At 47.5% G+C, this 19,534-nt stretch overlaps 8 protein-coding genes across 8 annotated transcripts; 5 read left to right on the forward strand and 3 right to left on the reverse strand.

Annotated features, from left to right (window-relative positions):
• Positions 1 to 194: 194 nt before the first annotated feature.
• On the forward strand, positions 195 to 1,820 carry N7510_000020 (glycosyltransferase family 69 protein; the record flags this gene model as incomplete). Its single annotated transcript, XM_056971950.1, has 1 exon — positions 195 to 1,820. One exon carries the CDS (start codon positions 195 to 197, stop codon positions 1,818 to 1,820), a length of 1,626 nt encoding a protein of 541 aa, XP_056837067.1.
• Positions 1,821 to 2,126: 306 nt separating this feature from the next.
• N7510_000021 (glycosyl hydrolase family protein) lies at positions 2,127 to 2,636 on the forward strand (the record flags this gene model as incomplete). The annotated part of the gene is made up of 1 exon (XM_056971951.1): positions 2,127 to 2,636. One exon carries the CDS (start codon positions 2,127 to 2,129, stop codon positions 2,634 to 2,636), a length of 510 nt encoding a protein of 169 aa, XP_056837068.1.
• A 905-nt stretch (positions 2,637 to 3,541) lies between these two features.
• On the reverse strand, positions 3,542 to 4,463 carry N7510_000022 (uncharacterized protein; the record flags this gene model as incomplete). The annotated part of the gene is made up of 2 exons (XM_056971952.1): positions 3,542 to 3,806; positions 4,033 to 4,463. 2 exons carry the CDS (start codon positions 4,461 to 4,463, stop codon positions 3,542 to 3,544), a joined length of 696 nt encoding a protein of 231 aa, XP_056837069.1.
• A 2,623-nt stretch (positions 4,464 to 7,086) lies between these two features.
• Positions 7,087 to 8,817, forward strand: N7510_000023 (acyl--CoA ligase; the record flags this gene model as incomplete). Its single annotated transcript, XM_056971953.1, has 1 exon — positions 7,087 to 8,817. One exon carries the CDS (start codon positions 7,087 to 7,089, stop codon positions 8,815 to 8,817), a length of 1,731 nt encoding a protein of 576 aa, XP_056837070.1.
• Positions 8,818 to 9,495: 678 nt separating this feature from the next.
• Positions 9,496 to 10,947, reverse strand: N7510_000024 (MCT family MFS transporter; the record flags this gene model as incomplete). The annotated part of the gene is made up of 1 exon (XM_056971954.1): positions 9,496 to 10,947. One exon carries the CDS (start codon positions 10,945 to 10,947, stop codon positions 9,496 to 9,498), a length of 1,452 nt encoding a protein of 483 aa, XP_056837071.1.
• Positions 10,948 to 11,486: 539 nt separating this feature from the next.
• Positions 11,487 to 11,687, reverse strand: N7510_000025 (uncharacterized protein; the record flags this gene model as incomplete). The annotated part of the gene is made up of 1 exon (XM_056971955.1): positions 11,487 to 11,687. The coding sequence occupies one exon, from the start codon at positions 11,685 to 11,687 to the stop codon at positions 11,487 to 11,489; it is 201 nt and encodes a 66-aa protein (XP_056837072.1).
• Positions 11,688 to 12,375: 688 nt separating this feature from the next.
• On the forward strand, positions 12,376 to 13,206 carry N7510_000026 (enoyl-CoA hydratase/isomerase family protein; the record flags this gene model as incomplete). The annotated part of the gene is made up of 1 exon (XM_056971956.1): positions 12,376 to 13,206. The coding sequence occupies one exon, from the start codon at positions 12,376 to 12,378 to the stop codon at positions 13,204 to 13,206; it is 831 nt and encodes a 276-aa protein (XP_056837073.1).
• A 3,831-nt stretch (positions 13,207 to 17,037) lies between these two features.
• On the forward strand, positions 17,038 to 18,437 carry N7510_000027 (uncharacterized protein; the record flags this gene model as incomplete). Its single annotated transcript, XM_056971957.1, has 2 exons — positions 17,038 to 17,074; positions 18,037 to 18,437. 2 exons carry the CDS (start codon positions 17,038 to 17,040, stop codon positions 18,435 to 18,437), a joined length of 438 nt encoding a protein of 145 aa, XP_056837074.1.
• Positions 18,438 to 19,534: the final 1,097 nt, after the last annotated feature.

The following is a 19,534-nucleotide window of genomic DNA, read 5'->3' on the forward strand; positions in this document are numbered from 1 at the left end:
TACGGGGGTGGGGACATCTCAATTAAAGATTCAATAATCAAGTCCTTCACTTGCCCGATGTAGCTCACCTCTCCCAGAGACATCCCAAAAGTACATATCTGGGGCGGTGTGCATAGACACCTCAGGCATCCAATCTCTGATTGTCTGGGAGTTAATTATTGAAGCAACGAGACGGAAAGCATGCACTGCTCGCCATGACGGCTCGTCTGCTGCACCCGGATGAGTACGAGCTGGGCTCGCGGTCGTCCCTTGACTCTGATGGGACGTTCAATCTCGACGACGCCGACTTCGAATCCCAAGCTACGCCACGAGCCCGGTTTCGCGTCCGGCAATCCTGGTGGTCTCGCATCTTATCATCCACCTACTCCGGCTATCGTCGTCTACAGACGAACTCGCGCCCAGTCTTCGCGGGCTCCAAACGTCCAGGCTGCCACCGCCGACTCCTGTGTCGCGGCCGACGCTGTTGCTACATCCATGTCGTCTTTGGCATTATCTTTGCGCTCGTTCTCGTCACCTCCATCCTCCGTCCTTCCTACACCCACCCACCGCCGCATTACGATTTACTGAAAAAGACCGTGCTGGAATCCACATACCCCGGGCGAGGAAACCCTAGAAACGAAAAGGTTTTTATTGCCGCGAGCTTGTATGATCCCGGCGGAAATTTGGCGCGTGGCCAATGGGGCCGACAGCTTCTGCAGTTGATCGACTTGCTCGGGGGGGACAATGTGTTTGTGAGTATCTATGAAAATGACAGTGGGGAAGAAGGGGAGAGTGCATTGCGTGAGCTGGAGCAGCAAATCCCTTGTCCCAAAACCATTGTCGCGGAAGCACATCTGGACCTAACCACTCTGCCCCATGTGACCGTCCCCGGCGGTGACCAACGCGTCAAGCGCATCGAGTATTTGGCACAAGTGCGCAATCGGGCATTGAAGCCACTAGAACAGCAACCCGAGATCCGGTATGACAAGCTTCTTTTCCTCAACGACATCCTTTTCGAACCCATCGATACCCTTCAATTACTCTTCTCCACCAACGCCAACGAGGATGGTATCCCCAAGTACCGGGCGGCTTGCTCCGTCGACTTCGACAACCCCTTCAAATTCTACGACACATACGCCACACGTGATCTCCAGGGTTACAGCATGGGCCTCCCATTCTACCCCTGGTTCGCCACGACTGGGGGTGGTGAGAGTCGCAAGGATGTCCGCGCAGGCAAAGACGCCGTGCGGGTACGCAGTTGCTGGGGTGGGATGGTGGCATTTGACGCCAAGTACTTTCAACAAGGGACGAACAAGCCCAACAACCCCGAGGCAATGGAGAACCAGCCTCCTTCCCCCACCCAAGATATCGTACAGACATCCCCCGTCCGATTCCGAGCAGGCCGTGATCTGTTCTGGGAAGGCTCCGAATGCTGCCTCGTCCACGCGGACATCCAAGACCCACCGACCAACGTTGACGAAATCATCGACACAGGTATCTACATGAACCCGTTTGTCCGCGTCGCTTACGATAGCCGGACCCTGTCCTGGCTGCCTATCACCCGCCGCTTCGAGAAGCTCTACTCCTTCATCCACACAGTGGGCAACCATCTCGTCGGTCTCCCGTGGTATAATCCGCGCCGCACCGAGACTCCCGGCCAGAGCGTGCAGGACAAGGTGTGGGTGACTAATGAGCAGCAGGAAAATGGCGGCTCCTTCCAGATGGTGGAGCGCACTGCGGGTAACGATGGTTTCTGTGGTCGACGTGGCCTTCAGGTTATTGTCGAGGACCGTCAGCCGGGTCAGAAAGGGTGGGAGACGATTCCTACGCCCTCGTCATGATTGAATTTGGATGTTAATATATGTTGAGGTGGCTGCTCCAGAGAGCTGCCAGCGCGAATCTCGATACATAAGATTTTGGGAGAACCCCCAGTCAATACTATAATATGTACTTCTAGCTACCTACCTAGTACTCACTTCGCTCGCTTCATCCACTGCATGGACGTTACAATAAACTTGGTTCAATTTGCCAGTTTGCGTTAACACATATATATTCAATCGAGGCCGAAAGAGGCAACGTAGAGAGCCGCGGCGGCAGCTGCCAATCCCAATACAATCGTGGTGAATTGCACGGGATCTGCCATTGACATGCCATGGGTGTCCGATGTGGCTACGATTGTCCAAGCCTGGTTCCCGGGCCAGGAGGCAGAGCACTCCATTGCGGATATGCTGCTGGGGAAAGTGACCCCGGGAGGAAAGCTGCCTGTGAACTTCCCCAAGCGCTTGGAAGACTGCCCGGCAAACCTGAACTTCCCGGGCGATCTCATAAACCGTGTGGTAGAGTATCAAGAAGGTATCTACATTGGTTATCGCCACTTTGACCGTCTCCCCGAGAGTGTGCTCTTCCCGTTCGGATTTGGTCTCTCCTACACCGAATTTGAGATTGACGCTGAGCGCGTGGAAATCTCAACCCAGGACGTTATTGAAGGAGAGAAGCCATTAAACGTGACCGTGGCCATCCGGAACACGGGCCAGGTCAACGGGAGTGAGGTGGTGCAGGTTTACGCCAGCTTTGGCGACTCCAGGTTTTCAGTCTATCGGCCGACGAAAGAGTTTTGTGGGTTTGCCAGAATCGAACTTGAGTCGGGAACGGAATGAAAGGTGGATATTGCCGTGTCCCCGAGGGCATTTGCGTACTGGAACGACTCCACTAAAAATGGGTAGTCGAGCCAGGACTTTACTCTCTACATATTGGAACATCAAGCACCCTGATCCACGCCACCAGAAATATCAGCGTCCATGGGGCATTGGACTTTAAACCATGAAGATAACAAGGACTCGGGTCGGACTTTTGTGACAGATCATTTATCAGATACCTAACCATGTCGATAGGAATTTTAAGGTAGTCAATACACTTCCGATGGCGCAAATGACGGCCCACTGTTGAAAATCTGGGAGAATACAGCTTTTTGGAAGGGATGTTCTTCTCACATGCTACTAAACTGCTGAAGATCGATATTCAAAGTTGTACTAGGCTAAGGCATGGATCTCGACTACTTCAGGTACGGATTGCAAAATGGGACATAGCAACATAATTTGCTTCAGTGGCTATTTTATCAACGAGGCTAGTAGTATCGAGAGGTGCTACTTGGGCTTCAACCACTTTCGAACACATTTCGGCAACAACCTTAGCGCTATCCTTCTAGATGTGCCTATATAGAAATAGACCTGGGACCGAGTGCTTACAATCACCATGAATATTGCATAAAATGACAAAATGACTGGCTAACACCTTTTAGCAGCCGCTATCGGGTACTTTTTAACCAGTCTGCTTCTCTTCGTTTGCCTCATTTCTTTCTTTCCTTCTAGCTTCAGGATTTTGGTTGATGACACACTTTTCTTCCTTCGAGATTCGTTGCCCCATTGGTCAGACCAGTTTAATATACCTTGGACACTCCCAAATTGCATTTCTCTCCGGAAGCTAAGGACAGCCTGACGCATGGAGTAGACCGCTCTTCGTAAATCACGCGAGATACAAACCCCATAGTGACGCACCCAATTTCTCAAACAGGATCGCGATACCGGAATTTATTGCGTATTGAACTAAGTATCTCATATGCGCTTTCGATAGCTGATCCATCTTCCGCCCAGGGGCGCAGTGCGTCAAGGGCCAGAGTTTGAAGAGACTCAAGGTCCGAAACATATTCCCGTAGAGAATGTGACGAAGCCGAAATAGATAGTATCAGGGCTGAAGCGAACGCGCTACTATTGTCAGCATGGTACTCATAAAGAGCGCCGGCATAGCTTATAGTGAGGACATAAATATCGCTCGGACTTGACTTACCCATGGGACGCTGTGTACAAGTACGGGGTTCTTTTGATCAGCAGCCACCGTACGGAATGAAGATATATTCGACAGCTCGTTATGCATGTCTGGCATTTCTCCAAAAGGTCATGGGGTACCTCAGCTCCCTCTGGCATCGATGTAACTTTAATCACGAATGGTCTGTAAATCTTGTTCATGGAGGACCAATACCGACAACGCAACAAGCACGACTGAATGTTGTCGTCCCGCGTATCTGGTGTCAGGTCAGGCTTGATTGTAGCAGGCAAGGAGTTATACCAGGTCTCGAGCTGGTGAGTGAGCTCATTACAGATATTTCGAAGTGAAGATAGCGTGTCGACATTATTGAAATCGTGAGGTTGAGGCTGGCATAGACCACCGCCGGTATATGTGTTCATGCTATTTGTGAAATTGATCGAGTAATGGATCCGATTTACCAGAGACCTTGCGGATATCTCGGCCAGGAAATACATGATGCTGAGTCTAGGAGGAGTTCCACAGCTCGGAAACAGCATCCTATCGGCAAGGAACTGGATACCGCTTCGTGGCTGGTGGAATTCGGCGAGAACGTCGCTGGGTAAAGGACATCCATCAGTAATCAATACGCAGAAACCCGTTGTGAACCGGGCGTACCATTCCATTATGAAACAAGCCCAACTAAGGCGAATAATCTCCTGTACTCGATATTGAGGTGGGTTCGCGTTTCGCGACCTGTTCCTTGTTACAAGATGTACGACGCATGGTTCATGGATCTTACCGGATGAGGAGTTGTTCAACACTAGTAGAAGCCATGTGGACGTATTTCATTGACAGAAGAGGTTGGGGTCGGTAAGCTAGATACAGTGCACACAGTAACAGTCCTTGAGATAAGAGAATGTTCTCTCCCACAGACTGGGTCCATATATCTAGAAGCATTCGCTGTGCTGACCGAAAATATTCGAAACTGTGAGGAGCAGCACCTCTTTCAGACTGGTCCTCTTGAGGTCTTTCGTGTACCAAAGCACCTAGGGCAAAGGTCAACAGGAGTACTGCAGAAACCTCGTCTCGTTGCAGCCCGCGATTAATGGTTGTTTCGTAGCAGGAATAGAACGCCTCAGGCTCGAATAAAGGATGGAAGATATGGACATCTTGAAAAAATACGTTTACCAAATTGTTAGCGGCTTCGCGATTGATTGGTGGGATATCAGGTGTGAATTCGTTTGTTCTCTCCAGGTAGCGCAAGTCTAAGGTTTCCGAATGGTGAGATTCGACGCGGAAGAAGTACTCTTCTGGAAACTCGCCGACCAATGCCTGCACCTCAGACAGCCCTAAGAGACTACTGCTGCTGGCTTCATGGCCCGGGGGTATAGTTAGAGGCGGAAACTCAGGACTCTCTTCACGCATATACGGTGATTTTGTCCTTGTTTCTGGCCAGATACAATACTCACGGCTGGATAGTGGCGCATGACGAGTTACAATTTGAGAATTTAATTCCTGAGAAGTAAACTCTGGAGATGGCTCATTTTGTGTTGTTACAAAATTGAGGGCGTCACTGAATGCTGCGGGAACATTGGTTCCGGACCCTGGCGAGCGGATGGACCTCTGCAGGCTCTTCAAAACATTCGTTTGCGAGTGAAGAAGGTTTTCAATCGTTTGGATCGAGTGATTTCCCAGCTCCGATAGAGATCTTGGTCGCAATGGCCTGCAGCACAGCAATCAATGACAAGAAATCAAGATTCACTTGATATGTGCTGACCTTAGGTTCGCGTCTTTGTTCACATAGACACACGTGATTTTCTTTGCCCGACAAAGGCCACATGTGGGTTTGGAGCCGTCGCATCGCCGTTTTCTGTGATAGATCAATCTCAATGTGTGAGCGTTCATAAAGTCCGCTTGAAACCCACCGCTGCCGACAGTACCAACACGCCATACTCAGTCTGCGGGAGGATCAGACGATGCGGGCGGGCAGCGGGCGGCGGAGGTCCGCATTTTATTCTTGCTTCGGGCTTTGAGCCCCGCATTGGTGGGGTAAATTTTCCACAGCTACAGAATTAACAGCGAGGCGGATCCGGGCTCAACTACCAAAATCCCAATTGTATCCACGGTTACCCGCCAAGATCCTGTTTCGCTTTATTTTGTCGAATAACGCGCGTTTACCTCCCCCTATCCGTAGGGTAATAATGGCACCGAAGATGCCAATAAGCTAGTTAATCACTTAAGTATATAGCATTAGGGGTGTTAGGGTTCAACATTGACTATGTTTTTGTGCTGGGATATAGGAAAAATGGTAAATAATCTGAAATTATTCTTTCATTTGTCGTATGAGATACATATGGGTCAGCTTAGTTGCAGGGTGAGGTAAAATGTCACAGTTCTTATATGCAGAACCGACTGGCTATAAGCATCACTCGGATTTTTGTGTGTAAATGAAAGCTATATGTGTTGGCTCATGAGAGCCGTGGAGTTAAAAAGGACCATCTGAACGATTCAAAGACAATTTGCTGCCTTGTGAATGGCGGACGTGACTTGAGACTGTTCGAATATTGGTTCTGCGATACCCTTCGTTCGCGGTTCTTCGATGTAGTATACAGCATATGCGTATTTTCCACCACCATAGTCCCTGATCGGGTACCCCGTGGGTATGTGGCTATGAGCTTTCGGCAGATGTTCCGGATCTTGGTCTTGACATGGGTGCCCACACGAAGGCTAATGCTAGATTCAAAAAGCTCAAAGCATGAAGAAAAGGCGGGCCTTCACTACCCGCTACTCTCCGCCGCATATTGAGTATTTTGTGTTCAAAATGTCCTCCAGGTCCGGATGGTATTACGGGCGGGGACTATAATGGCTGGAACGGTAACTGAGCGGGAATCACGGATCCGCAACGCCGTCCCGCCGATGAAGGGCAATTTTAGCTTCCATATCCCCCGACGATAAGTTTTGCCATGACGGTCAGCTAGACATGGAAGCGTGATGAAGCCAAATAACCTAGGTAAACAACCTCGTAAAACCAAAACGCATACATTGTCAAATTCCATTTGCGTTGATCCCAGAGCGATCGTCTACTACATTCGTGACGTGTCCCTCAGTGACTCCATTGATCCATGATCCATATATATATGATACGCTCTAGCTCATGGATTTTGCAGCGAGACAATAATTTCAGAGAGGTTGAGAAACTGCATCGACACCTTCACCGTACTTTTTGCTTAAACACCCATTGATACCGGCGTCGAAGCCAGAGAGTAAACACCCTAACCCAGAGTTCTGATTAATGACACAAACAAGATGCCTATCAATTCAGCGTTCTCAGAAGTCAACATCCCTGACTTGGATCTGTGGTCGTTTGTGTTAGAGTCAACTAAGACATTTGCAGACTCTCAAGGTATGAATACCGGGGTTCCAGTTATGAATGCCTATTTACACTCGGAAGTTATATATAAATCTGCCGACAATCCTGGACGGGAATACACGTTCGCAGATGTGAAGGCTGCTGCAATTACATTTGGCGAGGGCCTCTATCATCACTTCGATTGGCATAAAGGCGATATTCTTGCGATCTATTGCCCCAATGACGTTGACTTTGGTTCTGTGATTTTTGGGACATTTTATGCAGGCGGTATCGTATCACCAGCCAATCCAGGTTATACACCCGACGAACTCGCCTTTCAGCTTCGCAATGCTGGAGCCAAAGCTTTAGTTACGGCAGAATCCCATCTTCGGAATGCTGTGGTGGCCGCGAAAAGCGCTGGTATTCCAAATGAGCGTATTCTGATCCTGGGACAGCAGCACTCCCAACAATTTCGTCACTGGAGTGATATCAAAAAGCCAAGTGAGCATCTAGAGTATGGAAGGTGGAGCTTAATACCTGATGAGGATCTTGCTTTTCTCGTCTACAGCTCTGGTACCACGGGGCTCCCAAAAGGGGTCATGTTAAGCCATCGCAACGTGGTTTCAGACCTTTGTCTTATAACTGGAGCTGTGGGCTATCATTATGAATCTGGCAAGGACAAGATGCTTGGAATTCTTCCATTTTTCCATGTCTATGGACTCGTTGGACTCGTGACCCAGTGTCTCTATCGGGGAATCGAGATGCTTGTCGTGCGTGACTACGAGTTTGAAGGATTTCTGCAATTAGTCCAAAATCACAAAATCACCTTCGTTTACGTCGCACCTCCTGTCATTGTGCGTCTAGCCAACGATCCTTTGGCCGAGAAATTTGATTTGCGCAGTCTTCGCATGGTTACCAGTGGAGCTGCTCCTTTGACGACCGAGCTCATTGAAAAAGTTTATCATCGTCTAGGTATTGCAATTAACCAAGCATACGGCCTTTCTGAAACGTCACCAATGACACATACCCAGCCTTGGGATGAGTGGCAGACATCTATTGGCAGCGTTGGCAAAATGTTTCCCAACATGTCCGGGATATTTATGTCAGATTCTGGTGAGGTCAAGAGAGGCGAAATTGGAGAGCTATGGCTTGCAGGTCCGAACGTCTTCAAAGGATACTGGAAGAATGAGGAGGCCACGGTAGCCGCAATCGTCGAGCAAGATGGTCGAAGATATCTTCGGACTGGAGATGTTGGTTTTGAGGACGAGAATTGCAATTTCTTCATCACAGACCGAGTGAAAGACCTTATCAAATACAAAGGCTTTCAAGTTGCTCCCACCGAGCTTGAAGGGAAATTAGCCTGCCACCCCTTGGTCCAAGATGCAGCTGTCGTTGGCATATATGATAATTCCGCCAATACAGAAGTGCCTAGGGCCTATATTGTTCATGCTACGAGAGGCGGCCAAGGATGCAACAAGGAAACCGGAGTCCCTCATGACCACCAGAGTCTACGAGATGCAAAGGAGATCAAGGACTGGTTTATGACCAAAGTGGCGAGTCACAAACTGCTGAGGGGCGGGGTGAGATTCGTTGACCAGATACCTAAAAGCGCCGCGGGGAAAATCTTGAAAAGTGAAATCAAGAACATGGCAAAAAGGGAAAATATGCCACAAAGATCAAGGCTATGAGTTGGAGTGAATTAGCATGGCATATAATGAGTTAAATGTCGTAGCAGTCGTACTTCAAAAGCGATTTTATTGGAGTTTGCTATATGTATTGAAAAGGAAAGTTCACCTGGTGTATTGCCACCACTATTTTCGTTGCCTAGCCGCAGCGAATCGTGACAAATGAAATTTGCAAAAGCTCTGGTCCATGATGGTAAGATACTAGATTTGATATAGCTCGAGACCCAAAGCTTGGATCATTTTTAGCTGCACTCTTCAATTATCATCGTAGGCTTTTCTTTGCTTTCCTTACGAAGATGTACTAAATCACTGAGATGCTACTTCGGCATTGCTTTGGGTCACGCAGAAAATGTCGAACATATTCCTATAGTTAGTAGACAAGTGTTTCATTCATCTCTGCTGGGATCTGCACTTTCATTTGAAAGGAAAATCAATTGATTTAACCAAAGTGACACTTGTACCTTTGCCAAAATTCCATGATCACCCTTCCTCGGCAGATAATGACTCAATGCACGCTCACAAGAAATTTCTTACTAGACGTCTAATATATCTTTTACTGCTACAACATGTATCATTTAGTTGAAAAGTATACGAGTGTCATTAATCATAATTGTAGCACCCATGCTGATCAAATATAATACTCTAGGACTGCATGAAGTCCCGTAAGATGCCGTTACATGCTTAAACATTCGCTATTTGTAGGCACCTGCGAAACATGAATCTGAACCTGACGTCTTTACTCACAACATCCAGTAGCTCCGATCCTGCTTCAACCGTCTCTTGAGTTTGATAGTTGCTATCCACCGTGGAGGTGAGCAAAGACCGCTGCTCCAGCTTCCATCCACGCAGAAGCAATATACAGATGGCAGCTCCGATATAAGAAAAGCCAGTGAATAGCTGCGCTCCGAGGTAGTCTCCAGTCTTTATAAAGATCTCCAAAGCAATTGGCTCGCCAAAGGTAGATGGTAAACTTAAGCCCAACCACATAAGACTCAATCCAGAAGGTACATTTCTTATACCGAGGACCTCTGCCATGAGAGGCCCGATAGTTGCCCAAAAATTTCCTGCAACCAGACCTTCACAGAGGACAAAGAATATCAACACACCTTGATTCTTAGCGACAACCCAGACTGATACAGATAGTACACCAGCAGCACAAGTGAGAGAACCCGCCACGTTCATTCTTCCCGTCTTGTCGCTGATATATCCAGCCAGAGGCCGGCCAATTGCTTGCCCAACGTTGAAAAGTGCACTTACTAAAGATGCCTGTGAATGGTTCAGCCCAATCTCGTTCGCATAGTTGGCCAGAGTAAATATTAAGACAAAGTATCCAAGCATGGTGAAACCGCCGAAGCCAAGAAGGAGGCAATACTCTTTTCGTCTAAAATGGGACACATTGAATGTGGTTTGGTTTGGGCCCCTGACCTTACTTCGATCTTTGATCAGAAGCACGCAGGTGTTGTTCACCACGAACCCAATAATGCCCAGTACTCTGAACGTCCATTTCAGCCCGAGTCTCTCAATCATGGCCTCGGCCACGAGAGAGTACACTGCGCCTCCAGCCGCGGCCCCAGAAAGTGATATACCGCTTGCGAGCGAACGCCTACGGCTGAACCATTGAGGGACGACGGCGGCAGTTGGTACGAAGAGTAGTCCCAATCCCATACCAAAGAGAATCCCCTGTGTCATAAAAAGCTGCCATAATTCGGTTGCAAAACTCGCGCAAATGAAGCTGGTGGTTTCAAGGATAGATCCACATAGCATCGTCTTTCGGATGCCTATTCTTTTCACCGCATAAGTAGCGATGGGTGAGGTCAGGAACAGAAATGTGACGCTCAAGGATCCCACAAAAGCATAGATGAGAGGTGAACCTCCAGAGAAGGTGTCGTTCTTTAAATAACGGGCCAAAAAGATGGCGTAAGCGGAATTAAATCCCCATGAGTGCGCATTAATAACTGCTGCTGCTGCAACACACACCCACCCATAGCCTCCGTCCGGTAGCGACTCCCTAGATGTTGTAGGTCGCACATTGACCTCCCCATAGATAGAACCCAATGGCTTATGTGTCTTGCATGATTCGACGGCGTCGCAGTGCGGGGAGGGCTGCCAGTCGTGGTGCTGTGCTTTTTCCATCGCGGTGCTTTATACATATAGTAGTAGAGTTGACAATATTGAATGAACAGAACGAGAATGCACGAGGTTAAGATATTAAAATTCAAGCCTGGCTCTGTGACGCGCGAAATCTCGCAGCCTTGGGTTCCTACATAATTAAGCGGGTGACGAGAATATCCCGACGAAGGTCCGATTCGGCAATACAAAGTGGAGTGTATACTAGGGCGGCGGTAAGCTCGCAGGCGTTCGAGGATACGAACAGTAAAGGATGCATTGGTGGTCACAAGATTGGAGATTTAGGTGGAAAGTAAAAAGTTAGTTTGTCCTAGCTGCATTGACTTGAATCGAGGATCCAGGCTTTGAAGTGGATCCGCAAGTTTAGGATTCGGTAATCTAACGAAACTACTCGGCCACTTAATTAATAACACAAAAAATGTGATCTCAACATAGAACAACTACAAGGCTGCGGGATAACTCTATATTTGGTCGGGCACTACGTTCAGAATAGCAACAGAGAATGCTGAACTCATGGAATGGCCTAAGCTTTTTTTCTGTCCGATTCACATTTTCTTTTGGGCATAGCTCGAGTGCAGTTTCAAGTCCACTATCTTGAAACATTGTGGCGGCTTGACTGCTGAGCTAAAAGCCGATTTCTGCGTGGCCTTCGGAACGCCTCTCACATATATTGGACGACGGCTAGTGTAGACAGCTAGTGTAGAGTTCGGCATCGGTCTTGTCTCCGGGGTTGGCTTTGCCGCCATCGAGATTCCCCGCTGACAAAAGCATCATATAAATCATCTCCAGTTCCATATACAGACTAGTTCCGCAAGTTGGACAGAAGTGATGATTTTGCCTAAATCGCCAACTCCGTTCACAGTATGACGAATTGTAGGTAATTTTCCTTCTCCAAATTTATCACAATTTAGCGAATAAACAAATTTGGTGGTGGATGGGGTTGAATTGAGGAATATTGTTTAGTGTGGAGGGGCCGTTGCGGCGACAATAATAGTCCCGCCTATGCCGCCTTCACCCTCTTGCGGAGGGTCGCAACGCTTGGCAGTGTATGGAGTCGGCTTAATCTGAGAGAATAATGAGGTGCTTCCAGCATTATTTAGCTATTGGATTAGGAGCTATTGCGGAGCCGCTACGTCCCGCGTATGCCGCACGGGACCTCTTGTGAAGATCATATCACTTAGTAGTGTCTGGAGTCGATTAAATTTGAGTTGACTCTGTGTCCGTGGTCTGATTTACCCACTGGCGGAAAGCGGGCCGCCCTGATCCCGAAAGTCAACTCGCAAGCTTAAAACCCTGATAGTCTCCCCTCTGCTCTCAGTCAACTTGGATTTTCATTACGAAGTCTTCTGCCTAACCAGAGTGCATCTCTATTCCACATGTCTAGGTAAAGAATCCATTAAGCTGCAAGTACGGATATCGTCATCATATTTCAGAATGTTGTCCTTTCAGTATCCTCCGCCTCCGACGTCCTTTGCCAAGCTGTCCTATCCCGCGCCCCATGTCGTCCTTGTCACGATGTCACGGCCCGAGAAGTTGAACTGCACCACAGCGGCGAATATAATAGAGTTGACTGAGGTATTCAAATGGATTGATGACGAGCCTTCTCTTTTCGTCGCTGTCTTGACAGGGGCTGGACGAGCGTTTTCGACAGGAGCAGATCTGAAAGAATGGCAAGAGAAGGCAAATGCGGCAAATTCAAGACCAGGTGCTGGACCTGGAGATGTCCCGGGCGCTCTGCCGCTGTCTAATCGCCTGGGTAAAAAGCCTATAATTGCAGCCGTCAATGGCCTCGCATTAGGAGGAGGCTGCGAGACGGTGGTCAACTGTGACATTGTCATCGCCGCGGATACCGCAACCTTTGGTTTAGTTGAGGTGAAGCGCGGGGTGGCCGCTTACGCCGGGGCCTTGCCACGACTGATCCGTACAATGGGACTCCAGCGGGCAAGTGAGATGGCCCTCCTCGGCAATTACATCACTGCAGAGCAAGCGGAGAGATGGGGAATTGTGAATAAGATCGTGCCTCGAGGCCGCGTTGTTGAAGAAGCCATCAATTACGCCAAAGCGATCACAGAGAACAGCCCCGATTCAATCATTTGTACGAGAGCTGGGTTGAGGCAGGGCTGGGAAACTGCCAGTGTCGTGGAGGGCACAGCCATCACAGGCAGAAGAGAGTGGGCTGATCTGCAAAAAGCCGATAATGTGAAGGAAGGATTGAGGGCATTCAAGGAAAAGCGGTCACCAATTTGGACGTCAGCAAAGTTGTGAACCATACTTCCGTGACTGAATCGATATGTTTGTTTGTAAGTAACCAGTGATCCATAAATTCAGATCTTGCATGAGCAAGCAACTGTAAATATTTTTGTCAGACCTACGCTCATTACCAGAGAAGATTGGTAGCCTGTCTGTGTGCCAACTAAATGATTATTATACGTCATCAATTTATACTATCGGGGGGTTGATTGGATGGAAGTGTGAAGGATTCCCCAGAGTTTCCCGCAAGTCCCCGCCACCCTCCGCTATTTAGTGAAAGTCTGCCCCAGTCGCCAAGCTGCGGGGTCTGCTAGCCCAAACCGAACGCCTCAACGGAGACTCTTCAGCCGAGTTTCTAAATACCGCTTATGGAGACTAAACAATGAGCTTGGATTGGCAATTGAAAAGAATGTACGAAAATTGGTAATGGTGATGCAGTTCCCCGCAAAACAGAAAATAAAAATCGTAATCAAAATGTTCTTCCGTATTATTATATTAACCCTGCAACACCCGAATTCAATTTCCATCGCTCCTTCCCATACTGTCTTCATATGTTGCTGTAGAAGCCCCATGTTTCTCGACCTTTGATCGTGGTTCGATCGTGATATTTCAATACTCTCTGTTCATCCACATTTGATTTTCTCTCTATTCATGTCTTAGAGATTTTGTATACTGACCCCTCAACATATCAAGAGATGGCACGCTACTGGGGTCTCCGGGGTAAGAAACTCTCAGCAGCGATATGGACGTTGTCCATGTTTGCCATTATGATATTTGGCTTCAATCAAGCGGTGGCTGGAGGGGTTCTCGCTCTCGAATCTTTCAACAGACAGTTCCCTCAGATGGACACGGTCGATACAACCGGGCACACACAGTCATATAATTCGACAATTCAAGGTATGTTGCTGAGCCCGCATAACACAAGGTGATGGATGGGCTCGATGACTTACTCGGATACAGGAACTGTCATCGGGCTCCATTACTTGTGTGGCGCATTTGGCGCGTTGGCTTGTACATTCCTTGGGGATGTGTTCGGACGGAGAAAGACGATCTTCTGTGCGACCTGTATTCAAGTAATTGGTACAATCCTCATGGGAACTTCATTCTCGTTCGCCCAATTCATTATCTCCCGTGTCTTTGTTGGTGCTGGAACCGGCGGCATTGTAGCGACCGTTTCCGTCTGGCAGTCCGAGTTATCTAAGGCGTCAAAACGTGGAGAACACGTCGCGGCTTTTGGAATATTCTGTGGCCTTGGGCTGTCTTACGCTCTCTGGGTGGACCTGGGAATGTCCTTTGTGAACTCCTCTGCCGCTTGGCGCGTGCCGTTCCTCCTGCAACTCACTCTTTCTGCACCGGTCCTGGCTTTTGTTTTCACACTACCCGAATCACCACGCTGGCTGGTTAAAATGGGCCGTGTCGCCGAAGCGCGCCAGATTTTTCTTCTTCAGGAGGAGACCGAGGCTGAGGAGCTCCCTGAAGTTGTCGATGCAGAAATCCGAGATATTCAGATATCAATTGAACTCGTCGGCCAAACATCATTATTGTCGATGTTTAAGATGGGAACGGAGCGGACTCTTCATCGTACAGCCATCGCTGCTATTGTCCAAATGATGCTCCAAATGTCTGGGGTCAATGTCATCTCGAACTACTCGACTACGATCTACCTGCAACAACTCAACTTTTCACCGATTATTTCGAAAATTCTCGCCGCCTCTTGCCAGGCCGTTCTTGGGTTTGGCTCTATTGGCACATCGTTCGTTGTCGATCGTGTTGGTCGGCGTGTGCTTATGCTCACGAGCGCAGCAATGATGGGTATCTTTCAATTGTGCGTTACGGCCCTAGTGTCTAATCCTGAGAACAAGACCGCTCTGAAGGCTGCTGTCGCCTTCATTTTTCTTTATTACTGGGCATATTCCGTTGGATTCTTAGGCGTTCCATTCGTATACGCCAGTGAGATCGCACCGGCCAAACAACGTGCCGCCATTTGTGGTGTTTCGACAGCTATCTCGTGGCTTTTCAACTGGTTAGTTGTCGAGGTCACCCCACCCGCATTTACAAACATCAGGTATCGGTATTTCATCGTTTACACTGTCATATGCTTTTCGTACTTGCCAATCATTTTCTTCTTTTTCCCTGAAACCAAGGGACGGGAACTAGAAGAAATCGATGGAATATTTGCCGCTTCCAAGAGCATATTCGACACAGTTAACGTCGCCAAAACAATGCCGAAGCAACACCTCAGTGATTTCATGCAGCAGATAGATGAACGAAAAGGGAATACCAACGAAAGCGAATCCGCATCAGGCGAGAATCAGAATAAGGAGATAACGGGTAGCCACGAATTGCAGACTACGAGCAACGAGGGCGCGTCACACGTATGTGGAAAAGCAGAAGATGCGGCAAGTTTCGTGGAAGTAGAACGAGTTTGAGAGCGCGGAAGTTAGTAGATAAGGTCGATGTATTACGGGCGACGATAGTCGCAAGAGCCTGCCAAACCTTTATAGCCAATCGTTTTGTCGGCAAAAATACTATCTAATCGTCTGAAAATGATTTGTACACCATACCACATAGTAATTTGTACGGTAGACTGTGTGCCTCAGATTCTACAAAGATTTCCCAGTCACCCAGAGTCTGCTCTCAATTCAATCCTTACAAAAATAGGAATACATGATCTCTCATAGTAATTAATATGGTAGGCTAGGTACTTTACTTTTCACATATGTCTCCCGAGTCCCAGTCGCACAAAGTCTGCCCTTGACTCGTATCGAAATAGGTGTACATGCTCTCCCATAGTAATAACTATGACAGGCTTGATACTCTGCCTTTCACAAAGGTCGCTCAAATCTTCCATTTCCACTACCTTGAAAAACAGAGGCTGTTTTGAAGACCAAATCCATTCGATTAGCTTATTACCTATTTTGCCTACCCATCATCAAAATTGTCATATTTACCGGAACGCTGTCCCCATTTTTGCACACCAATGCACTGTTGGGAACTAACTGGTCGATGGTTGTGCCAGGGAGGTGTTCAACTTGAAACCCCAAACCCTGACGACTCCCACATTCGTTTCGCTTTCGCATTGAAGCGTAACATCCGTGTTACTGCAAAGGTCGCATGAGAGAGGGCATGGAGAAGGAAAAAAATGGAAATGCCCCGGAAAAGTAGATCCCTGTGCCGACAAGGAAATTATTAACAAATGCGACGAAACATCATCACAATGAATCGGTCCCTTTGAATCAAGAAAATGTAGTTACCCACGATGTGTTTACAACTTTTGACAGCAGACACCGAAACTAGGGTGATGTTTTTCGAAGATGAGTGTCAAGACGCGCCTGTGTATTTACCAATGCAGGGATATCGCCAGCTGTTCAATACGGCGATTTTGTTCAACAGAAAGCAGTAGTGCCTGCTTATCACAAATTCGTGAGGAGCATGCGCCTCTTGGGTCAGTTCCACTCCGTGGGCCCAGGCACGACGGGGATGAAGGTGGCAACGCCGACAGAGGTCATGTATCCAGGGATGCTCTTTGCGCAGGGGACTCGACGGAGAGAGGTGGATTCAGTAAATTCGAGAAGATTAGTGACGCAAGGAAGCGGTGGCGATGTGATGCAGCAATGGGATGGGCGAACTTCATAATTGAAGACCTCAGTGACGCTGCAGAGTGAAATGCCAACGCAGAGGTAGCAGACGAAGGGACTGAAGAACTGACGATGAAGGCAGGCAGTTCATTGGATCTCGATGGAGTTTAGTGCACCTTTCGGTGATGCTGTTTCCATTTTTGAGGGAGTTTTAGATACTATAAGCCACACACTAGCCGGAATGGCGAGCGTAAAGGATCTTACAAGTATGTTGGTCGACAATTCATTCATCAACGTTGACGATGGTTCTCTCTAGCAGGGGTGTATCCCTCTAGCAATTTTCTATACTGCCAAGAATTTTAATAATCCACTTTGACATAACGTTAACCATGATTTGATAATGAGATAACTGTTAATTGTACTTAGCCTAAGTGGGCGTCGGCAACGCGGACTAGGTATGGCATCCAAAGGTTCCAATCTCAACCCATCCTAAAAAACGTTAACACAGCAAACTCCTGAATACGAGTTGAACGCCGACTTACTCGACCCTGCAAAATCTCCCTGAATCAAGGTATAGCTGTCCCGTAACATGGAGGGACAGAGGGTACTCACATATTTTGGTAAGCAACCAGACTCCCCAGTAATATTGGACGCGACTCATTATATCAGGAAACGACGACATACAAGAACTAGTATCTGGAATCGAGTTACTCGAACAGGTAGGCTAACAAAACTACTGGTATACTGATAAGATGCTCAATACAAAAACCAGACAATGAATGTCATCGGTCAACAAGCAGATCAAGAGAAAAAGGCTAGGAGTCTGGCCGAGGACAAAATACAGCGACAAGATGAACTACTAGAAGGTTATCGCCAACAAACCAGAATGATGGTAAAAGGGGATTGTGTATTATCGATCCTCACAAACCCTCTCACTGATAAAGTGGCAAGACGAACAATGCGTCAGCTTTCTCAAGACATTGAACAATGGGTGAAAAGGAATTTTAGCCCTTGTCTACCGTCCAGCACCAGTAACTGTTATGAGTATTTACAATCACCAACAAACGGCCACACATGGGAATCTATCCACATAGAAGTGGCGGATCGTATTTTCGAGAAAATATTTGCCCCCTTTATGGTTGGGCTTGAGAATTCTATCCCGAATCACTGTCTCCTCAATCTCGATATGCAGATACAAACATCGGAATGCAAGTACAATTGGAACGATTCTAATACTTACAACATGCTGACGGCCTTGTAGGCCCAGCTCAAGCTTGGCAGTTCTGGCGCCTGGCTATGAGTATAGCAGTGGCCTCTGGTTCGAGATCTACTGTAGATGATATCAGTAAGAGCATTGGGAATGCCGTGGAAGAGCTATATTCACAATGTTCAATCACCGATAAAACAAAGCGCCAGCAACAGCTCACGAATATTATACAGCATTGCTTCGAACTCAAGCAGCGTCTCGATCGCCAGAAACATACGTACCGTTTCCGCCACAGCCCACGGCGAATACCCTACAATGCTGAATACATGCGCAGCAGCTCGAGCCCACCTGCGTCTCAGGAAATTGTTAAATGCAGCCTGTGGCCAATGTTAACGAAACTGGTGGCACATGAGACATGGGAAGTGGTCGAACGGGAGGTTGTACGGACCGGTCTACCATAGAAGAGGGGTATTGACCCATGCGGCGAATACACTGCAGACTGGATAGTCGGCACGCATAAGCTAAAGCTGAACTTGTACAGGTGGCAGAAACTTAAATAACAGTATTTTTGCTTTGTGTTTTGGCTTTCCGAAAGATAGAATTCGCAAATAACTACAATCGCCAAACCGGTAAGTTAAATGGAAATGTCAGTGCTAGTCACATAAATAAACAAACACCGCGGTAGGTTGCAGCCTGCCGTTAGTTCAAATGAAGGCCAGCGTGGCAGACGTTCATACCCCACGCACAGAAATTGTTAGAGGATGTGACGATAGCCGATGGATGGGGGCATAGGAGAGTATTGTTGAAGAAAACACAGAGGCATGGGAATGTAAAATATGAATGCGAGACAGAACGAATCATGAATATGTGTATACGACGAGGAAGAAGACCTCTGTGATAGAAAATCTTTCTATCGAACGTGGTGATCGCTGGACACCCCCGGCCCGACAACAAAACGGCACTTTCTCCATAACAATACACCATTCGCGGATGGCCGCAGTCCAGTATCAGAAAGCATCCTTTCTCTTTGTCTCTGTGATTTTCTACTTGGATTAGTGTCTGGACAAGAGTGAGTCTCACAGTGGAGCGTCACGTTCATAAGACTACAGTTGATAGACTCGATGGTTCACTTGGAAGTAAGAATTGTAATGGTATAATTATATCTATCTCTGTATTAACTGCCTCGGTGTCTCCACTCCTTCCAGCCATTACTACTGGCGTGCGCCCACACTAATTAGCGCCACAAAAGGAGCAGGAGAGCCAAGGAATAATGAACCATGGATCAACAGATTGAAATAAAGTAATTCACAACCGATCCGCCCATCCCAAAACACCATAGTAAATGTGATAAAAGACAACTCAATATCTCTAAAACAATAGCTTAAGTGAGGTCCTATCATATCCTAGTACTATTTAGATCATATTGCGTCTCCTTTTGATGTTTAAAATTTTTAATGATGTTGTTTTGTTGTTCAAATATATATACTTGCACCTAACCGATGTGTATCATTTGATAATGCTGCAAGATATTTATTTATTCTAAATATAGGCTAGTTTA

The sequence above is a fragment of the Penicillium lagena genome (genome assembly GCF_028827675.1).
Source record: "Penicillium lagena strain IBT 129212 chromosome Unknown utg000001l_segment0_segment0, whole genome shotgun sequence".
In the NCBI taxonomy this organism is placed as follows: Eukaryota; Fungi; Ascomycota; class Eurotiomycetes; order Eurotiales; family Aspergillaceae; genus Penicillium; species Penicillium lagena.